Source organism: Tetranychus urticae, chromosome 1 (assembly GCF_039701765.1).
Source record: "Tetranychus urticae isolate SD_2017Ah chromosome 1, NJAU_TeUrti_SD_1.0, whole genome shotgun sequence".
Taxonomy (NCBI): Eukaryota; Metazoa; Arthropoda; class Arachnida; order Trombidiformes; family Tetranychidae; genus Tetranychus; species Tetranychus urticae.
Window position 1 is genome coordinate 1,927,277 of NC_142958.1, and position 8,821 is coordinate 1,936,097.

At 32.1% G+C, this 8,821-nt stretch overlaps 2 protein-coding genes and 2 long non-coding RNA genes across 4 annotated transcripts; 3 read left to right on the plus strand and 1 right to left on the minus strand.

Moving 5' to 3' along the window:
- The first annotated feature begins 346 nt into the window (after positions 1-346).
- LOC112539524 (uncharacterized) lies at positions 347-1,492 on the plus strand. Its single transcript, XM_089265973.1, has 2 exons — positions 347-760; positions 982-1,492. Exons 1-2 carry the CDS (start codon positions 561-563, stop codon positions 1,112-1,114), a joined length of 333 nt encoding a protein of 110 aa, XP_089122099.1. The 5' UTR covers positions 347-560; the 3' UTR covers positions 1,115-1,492.
- Positions 1,493-2,123: 631 nt separating this feature from the next.
- LOC149094357 (uncharacterized) lies at positions 2,124-2,556 on the plus strand. Its single transcript, XR_016197791.1, has 2 exons — positions 2,124-2,257; positions 2,378-2,556. It is a non-coding gene; the product is annotated as an uncharacterized LOC149094357 (long non-coding RNA).
- A 2,466-nt stretch (positions 2,557-5,022) lies between these two features.
- On the plus strand, positions 5,023-6,581 carry LOC107368358 (uncharacterized). Its single transcript, XM_015936175.2, has 3 exons — positions 5,023-5,187; positions 5,338-5,528; positions 5,852-6,581. The coding sequence occupies exons 1-3, from the start codon at positions 5,170-5,172 to the stop codon at positions 6,396-6,398; spliced, it is 756 nt and encodes a 251-aa protein (XP_015791661.1). The 5' UTR covers positions 5,023-5,169; the 3' UTR covers positions 6,399-6,581.
- On the minus strand, positions 5,600-8,807 carry LOC107368359 (uncharacterized). The gene is made up of 3 exons (XR_001570138.3): positions 8,349-8,807; positions 7,264-8,246; positions 5,600-6,520 (listed from the first exon to the last, which is right to left on the minus strand). It is a non-coding gene; the product is annotated as an uncharacterized LOC107368359 (long non-coding RNA).
- Positions 8,808-8,821: the final 14 nt, after the last annotated feature.

Sequence of the window (8,821 nt, forward strand, 5' to 3'; positions counted from 1 at the left end):
ATTAATCGGCTATTTAGTGGCGACCTTACTTGACCTATGAAGATTTTGAATTCCAAAATCGTGTTTAGGGATAACGATAGAAACTGAAAGTAACCGAAGAAAGGAAAAGTGAAAGTAGGAAAAGCAATTGAAAACTAGTTACCGCTAGTCGATATAATACAATAGAGATTAAAGGATGATAAATAAACGGTGTGATTGGTTTTGATTTGGAATTGATGATTTACTCTTACTCTTTTACCTTTCACTTTCTTTTAGGTCCTTCCTCCTTCTTTTCTCACCAAATAATTGCCTTATAAGTAGATTGATTCTGGTTGTTGCTCAGGTCATTTTGATTTATTGATAATAGTGATAAACAAGAATCTTTAAGAAATGTGATTTTCATCTATTCCAACTTGAAGATAAACTCTGTGGTGTTAGTGTTTTTATCGTCCTCTCTAAGCCAATCCTCGGTGTGCAAAGTGATACAACTCAAACTTTCTCCGATTGATACCTTGTCCATATAATTGATCTGGAATAACGAACATCTTGTGGAAGCTTCGATACTGTGTGTGGAATAGACAATGTCTTCCTTATTTACTAGATCTGTGTTGATCTCTTTAGTTTTCATGCTTTTAATAACAAGTGATATTATTAGACCAGTTTCGTCCGGTAAATTGTTGAAGCTTAAAAAATTGAGCAAGCTTCTTCCATTTCTATTGGCTCTAAGACCAGCGAAAAAGATACTCTTGCCATTACCATTGCCTCTTCCACTTCCACTTCCGTAAGTAATCGACTAAATGTCTGAATGTCCAAATTGACATCAATGTTGTAGCCATTTTTTGAATAAAAAGATCAACTAGAAGGAGAAAAAGAATCAATCAGTTTGAGATTCAGTTCAAAAGATGTTTGAAAACAAGTCAGAAGATAAGGGCTTTATTGAAATGTTACTTACTTTCACTTATTTGATTTACATTAATTTAAATTATTCCTCTTTCATGATAGAATCCTCAAATTTACGAAGCAAATTGAACTTCCTAGTTTCCACAAACCATCATGGCCAGTACATTCGTGGTCTTCATGGCAATCTTGGCCTTCTTGGCCTTCTTGGGGTGACCAATGGGGTGGTGGCTGGTGATAAACGAAACCTTCAATCAAAATAAACTGTTAACTTTACTCACTGTTCAACAAACCAGTAAATCATTTAAAATTATTGGTAAAAGATTAACAAAAGACTAAAAATCATCAACCCATCAACAATACAATAATTTACATAACATATCTATTAATCAATCATATTTTCAGCTGTTATCCATTTTCGAGGAAAGTTTTTCCAGAAAAGTTTTCATTTTCAACCCTCCATAGCGCCATCTCTGTGTTGCATAATAAACAACTTACTATCAACATTTATTTTTTGTATATAAACAATTAAAAGAGTTAAATATTGAATTGTTAATTCAAGGCTGGCCTTGTTGTTAATTGTAATCAACAATAAATTTATCATTTTTAACCTTTGCTTCATCTATTCCTTTCATTGAGATCCAATTATCATCACATATATCAGGTAAGCTAACAATCTTATAAAATAACTGCTCAGTATGGTAATGGAGCAAATATCCTAATATTAACATGGGTTTGAAAATCACCCAGCTTTCAATTGACTTGTTAAACTAAATCAACCAACAATCATCTCTAAATTTAACTACCATTACCTTATTGAACAACTATAGTTATTAACAAGTCTACCACATTAAAGCTTAAAATGGCAATAATCTTTTGATAAATCCATCGTCATTTGAACTTAATTTTTGGGTTTACAGCCACAAACAAGGATTCGCCATTTATACGTATGATAATTGAACCTTTTTAACACGTATGGAAGTTTAATGATTTAAATTATCATCATTTGAATATGCATATGAATATGTATTGTTTAATTTGAATATTTAACCAAATAGACTCGAATGACGATTGGAAACAGTAGTACAATCAAAGCTAACCAACCAAGTGAAAAAAGGCTCAACCAACTCAAATTTATAATTTGCCTTTCAATACTTTTCTTTGCAGTGAACATCAATTTTGGTAAAAAAAGCGTTTCAATTTGACTAAAGTTGCCATTAAATGGGGGAAAGTGACATTGTGATTGTTTGATTAATCACGATGATTAAGACAAATAAAAGCAGTATATCAACCATCCCAAACCAATGCTACAAATTTATTATAAAGATGATCGTATAGCCTTGATTATTCTTAAAATTTGATTATTAACCATCAGAATCAAGTAGGTGCTCATTGCAATGCCGTTAACATCACGCTTTAAAATAAAAACGTTGATTACCAAATAATATTATTTCATTTGAAAATAATAGTAATGATCATCATTATTATTCAATGATAATAGTTCACTTGACAATCAAACAAAAAACAAACATAATCTACATAAAGAAGACAAGGCTTCCATCCAAAATGGTACGATTTGTTGGAAAATTAAGGTTTTGTTAATGGATATAATTCAAGCATCGTTACCAATCAACTGAAATGATAAAGAAAATTAATAAAGAAAATTTAATCACAAACAAATGATGAAATGGGAAAATTTATCCACCCATTGAAATAACAAATGGTTAACCATCAAAGGGAAACCAACAAAGGATTCATTTTTTGAGGCTTTTGCCATCAAAAAGGTACACAATTGGATGTACAATAAATTGAACCTGGTTAACAATGGTCTTAATGGTGGTGAAGTTGATGATCGTCATCATTTATATTTTAATGTCATTCAATCATTAACTGTTGAGTAAATAATTTTCACCCTTTAAATGAAAATCCTTGTTAGTTAAGGACCGTTTAATTGTCTGGGTTTGGTTAATGTTTCAAACGTTATTCAACTTTCAAGTCTATGGTAATAATAGAATGTATTTTTGGGTAATTTTGCTATTTTACACAATTTTAAGGTTGAAAACCTCTATCAATGTTGCAAATTGAACAAATCATTTCAACTCAATGGTTTAGTAATCGTTAACCTTGATAATCATCATTAGTCAACAATCAGTCAACAAGTGTAAGGTTGATTGAGCTTCCTACGAAAAAGTAAACACCAGAAAATAAGTGTTTTAAGCCTTCAACAAGAACAACCATATTTTTCAATCAAAATTAGGTTTACCTCGCAAACATGAGTCAAGTTAATTACAAGTATAATTGTCGATACAAGTGAAATTAACAGGTACATGATGGTCAAGAAATGAATCAAGCTGGCACAAGAGATGAAGAGATGGAAACGCAAACGTCTGGGTTGAAACCTTGGATATAATAATGATACCAAATTATTGGGCTGAAAAATGTCTTGACCAGAGAAACAAAGAAACGTTTAATTGGCTATTTCAGCTAATTCATTGTTGAGTTGCTAATTAGGATGCCAATATTTAATTGTGAACAGAAAGGTTTCACATTTTGTAGGAGGCCGAAAGCTTTGTATACTTGAGCCTAACCCAAACAATCAACATAAGGAAACCAATAAATCCTTGGCTTTAAATCCAGCTCATCTTTTGCATCAAAACTGTAGGTTAACCAAGATCATCTTGATTCCTTGGTCTTGATCAATTCAAAAATTATTAATCATTTGATCTTGAAGACACTTTGAGTCATGACCAAGTAAAGTTGAAGTGTTCATTGAAGTAACAGTACTCTGATTGAAGGCATTTTTGGGTTGATCAGAAAAAAAATGATATTTTCTGATAATAATATGCACTGACTATTGAATTATGGGCCAAATGAAAGTGAGTTTTGATGGTAATAATCAAAGTCAATTGTTTGGCCTTTCACTTTTAATAGTAGATAACAATGATGATCCTTCAATGTCCATCACTGAGCGCAATAATTTGTTGCTTTCATTTTTTGATTCATATTAATCAGCAACATAACCATTTATCACACAATAACATCAAATGTTGCATTATAATACATTTGATTGTTGATCAACAAAAACATAAACTCGGGTAAGAAAAGCTATTTTTTCACAATAGTAATGATATCACTAAGATTCACATTTTTTGTATTGTTTTGCTTTCTACATTCACGTAAAGCTCATCAATTAGCTTTCTTTAATCAGTATTATTATTCAGATTCTGCTCATCATAATTTAATAGATAATAGTAATCATTATCATTATGATCATGATAATATTACTTGGGATGAACCGGAAGAAGCGTGAGAATCGTAAAACATTGAACAATCAGCGATACAAAAGGATCCACAAAAAATGGCTTTATCATAACCCAATACCCTTTGACTGTAAAACATCAGGATCGTTGTTTAAATGATAAATTAGACAGTAAAAGCAACAGGAATGATCATCTTCGTCACTTGCATTGAGCTTTACGTTAATCAATTTTAATGATTCCAGGCTACCAAGTTAATAGAGACGTTAATTAGATGTTAATATGATTAGATGGTTGATTAAGTCCAGGTAAATTAACATTATAAATGTAATCTACTAATAAAATAATCTAATTTGTTTTGCCAAGTAAGAAATCATTCAAAAGGCTTTGTTTCCATCCCGATCAATCAATCTCTTGTTTTCAATCCATCATTGATTAGTTTCAGGTTAAGGTGATCACTGATCATATAAGATTTGATCTCCATTAAAGTAAATACATTCAATGGCCAGGTCCTTCAATTTAATTGTTTATTGGTAAAGTTAAACAATCAGCTTGTTAACAACACCAAGTTAAATCTTGATCATCAGGTTAGGGTTGAATCCGAGTCCATCAATGAGAGTCAATGTGTTAAAGTGAAAGTCAAGATTAGGTGATGAGAAAAGATCGGCATAGAAGATGATGAAGACAGTGGATGATATTGATAATGGTGATCAAGATGATAAGTTGTTGTACGAGTCCGCCCATAGGCTAGCCTTAATATTTGCGTCGGTGTCCATTGAAAATTGTGTGCGGTTACACAACGTTATGTGTGTCTACCTAAAGCAAGGCTCACACGGTTCAGCTTGTATAAAACCATTTGAAGCAACAGTTACCAGTTTCACTTTAACTTTCACTTTCTTTAGGATCACATTAATCCTCACTGTTAATCCTCACTATTAATATTAATAATATAATATTACAATTTAGTGAAGTGTCAATTGTGTAATTTACTTATAAGTGTTACTTTGTGAAAAACCACAACAACAACAAGCTAAAAATGAATTTTTGCCACTCGGTAAGGGATTAACGCGCAATATGTAACCATGTGATTCTTTGTTTAACCGCTTTTTGTTACATTGTTTATTTATCGACATTGGATAATATGTTTTTTTACTTTCTTTGATTGTTTGTGTTTTAATTATGTTTTGTTATACATTATTTTTAGGTTATCCTCTTGTTACCCTTTATTGGTTTAACAATGACCCAGGAATACGTCAACTCGGACCCAGCATCATATCAGTTCAGTTATAACACAGGAGATTCCGGACCTGCTAAAATGTTTCGTGAAGAGCAAAGAGCTGCAAGCGGTCAAGTCACTGGAAAATATGGTTATGTTGATCCTTATGGACATATGAGGTGAGTTTTTGTGTTACACTTTCATTGAGCTGTGGCCAAAATTTGCATTGACCAAAAAGTACAAAAGTTGATTGTATGCTAATTTGAATCTATCATTGAGATTCATATTCAAATTTAATCGTGACTCGAAACAGATAACTTTTTACTTGCCTATTCAATGAAATGGTTGGATAAAAAGTTGATTGTGATAAAGGTACAATCGTAATTAGTTTGATTAGTTTTGTTTTGTTTGTATATTCAGAGGGGAAAAAGTAATTTTGAATGTGAAGATTAATTTATTTTTATGTTCCACTTTTCATCATACCACTTCTATTTTTTCTCAGAATTGTTCAATACGAGGCTGGACCTCAAGGATTCATCGCTCGAGGAGATGTTGGACCAGATCGTGAAGCAATGAGAATCGCTCGACAATTAGCTGATCAAGACTACCAAGAAAAGTTACCCATTCTTCAACAATGGAACGCAGTTGCTGCTCGATTGTCTGCTGGACCATCTTTCCCAGCCTGGCCAGCACCAGTTGTACCTTCAACTTCTTCAGTCGGATCCAGCTCATCTTCCTCATCAAGTTCCTCAGGTAACGCCTTGGTTCCTCCATCACCTTCATCCGTTGAACGAGCTCGTATCACCGCAAGCAACCAAGCTGCATGGGCACCAGCCACCGGATCAGCTCACTCATTCACCAACCATGTTAACCATTACACATCAAACATCAACTCTGTCTGGCCAACAGGATCAGCCGTAGTAGGACGATCAGCACCTTTATTAGCTGCACCACAACCAGCAACCAACTACTTCAATGGAGCTCCACAAACCTGGTTCACTATGTCATCACATGGATCCAATCCTTACAACATTGCCTACTCGTATTAAAACCCAGTTTGACAACAGCAAAGCCAACCAATTGACCCCAAAACTTCCTTCCGCAACCCACTTCCGAACCCCACTCTGACTTTCTTTTTCCTCTTTCTTTGGATTTTCTTTGATTCTCTAATCTGTTGAGAAAAAAATTCAAAACTATGAATTAGAATAAAGAAAATTATTTAAGAAAATAAATTGAAAGAAAGAGAAAACGGCCAAAATATCAATTATGAATCAAAACAATAATCATTATCTTTAAAGAGATATCAAATTGATATAAAACCGTGAACTTTATCAAAAATTAATATCATTAACGTGGATCTAATCGATCATGATGTAAGCTTGAAATCGCTGCTAACATCAAAAGAACAACAAAAGGTCATCACTTAATTGTTATGAGAAATAAAACAACAGAATGGACAAGTAAATGTTGGTAATGACCTGTTTAAAGATTCGTTTTTTTATACACACATCATTTTTAAGATTGCAATTTTTTTGATATTTTCAGTAAAATCAATGTTAAGTCAGGTTGACAAATGAAATGAATAAAATTACCGCAATTTACCTTCAGACTAACGCTGAAATCCTACGATAATTTCAACACCAACACCTTAAATTGGGACACAATGAAAGTCAACCTTGAATAAGGGCATTGATTTTAAATTATATATTGAAGTATCAATATTTAAAATAAATACAAAGTTGCCAATTTGATTGTACACGATAGATAGCATTGGAAACACTATTTCAAAGGTAATACTAATTTTTGAAAATTGACAATAAATGGATAATAAATGACCAGTTTGACCATTGTTTTGTTTCTCATTCAAATTTCAAGTTTCATTGTTTGATTCGACTTTTTTAAACCATCACTTACCTTGACAATATTTAAATGGTTCCTACCATTGGTTATTGTTCACTGGTTCATCAAATTACACCAGAATGAATGTAAGGTGTGAAAGGATAAACACACACAATAAAGTGCTGATTAACATCTTGAAAATAAAATCGTTGGCGATGTTGATCATCATAATTGTGATGATAATAATGATACAAGTGATGATGATGATGATGATGAAGATGATAACCTTGAGATTACAGCCGCTCACGTATAAATATAACTAATAAGAGTCCAGTTTGTATTAGTTTCAATGTCAATCTTGTTCTCTTTCTTTCTCTTTATAACGATTTTCTTTTTGTTTCCACTTTGAGATTCGGTCGTTTCACTGTTGAGTATTTATCACCATTCATATCATCCTCATTAATAACAAGCTCATCATCCCACCACCCTTGGAAGCAAGTGAACAGATTGAACTAATTTGCATGTCAATAGCTACCAACGCTTCTGTTTTTAAAATTTTAAATTTAAAATGATATGCAATATCAACTTTGACTTTGACTAATTTGAGCTTATTGTTTTATCATTACAGCAATTAACTCAACAATGGACGTTTAGAGTTTCCTCTAAAGCATAATATCACCAAGAAACTATACACTTAGGTGTCATTGTGGTAATAAGCTGTGAATTATGTTGTCGTTATTGTTTTGGAAACTCTTTTTTCAAAATCAAATTGGTCCATTTTATAAGCTGCATCTTTGGCTTTTTAAATTCATCCTTTTGTCAGCAGCACACAGTTGTCTTTAGTCCTCCTTGAATTCCTGAGAAGTCGTTATAAAAGATTGACCTTGCTTATAAAATAATTGGTCTTTAGTGAGGTAACCTGATTTGTTTTTGATCTTTAAATTCCCAATAATAACACCAAAATCTTTGGATCTTTGGGTTCAGGTTAAGATAGGCACAAGGTCAAGTACCTTTTTCCCTTTAGAATCGAGTCAAGGTTGCAAAGTTGTTTTGATAATCTGTGAAATGAAAAAAAACCAGGTAAAATCATCATTAAGTATATAATTTCTCTGTAAGTTTGAAATAGAAGCAAAAAATCAAAAATTTTAACCTTGACTAACCTATTATCTTCGTCTTGTTTGAGCTTCATACTGACCTCTCTCACTTTCTTTATAACCTTTGTTTGTTTCTTTGTCAGATAATCATTGGAGCATCTTTAAACTTTGCTTTAATCACCATTCAATTAATCTACAAGAATTCCGTCTTTAAGTCTTTAAATAATTGAAAAACAAGATTGAGGTTCGAAAAAAATGAAGTAGACCATGTCTTATAATTATATCTCGATCAACTGGTAACATAGTCATTGCCTATGTCAATCTAATCCTGGTTACTTTGTAATCATTGAAAACCATCTTTAATATTCCGATTCCAATTTTATTGAATAGGTAATTAAGTTTGTTCACATAAATAAATCTTATTAAACTTGAAATGTTATGTTGTAAAATCAATCATTAAATAATCATCAACTCAAGTTCACTAAATCATGCTTGTTAACAAGTTACGGTTTATTAAAAAACGATTATACAGTTTGAAT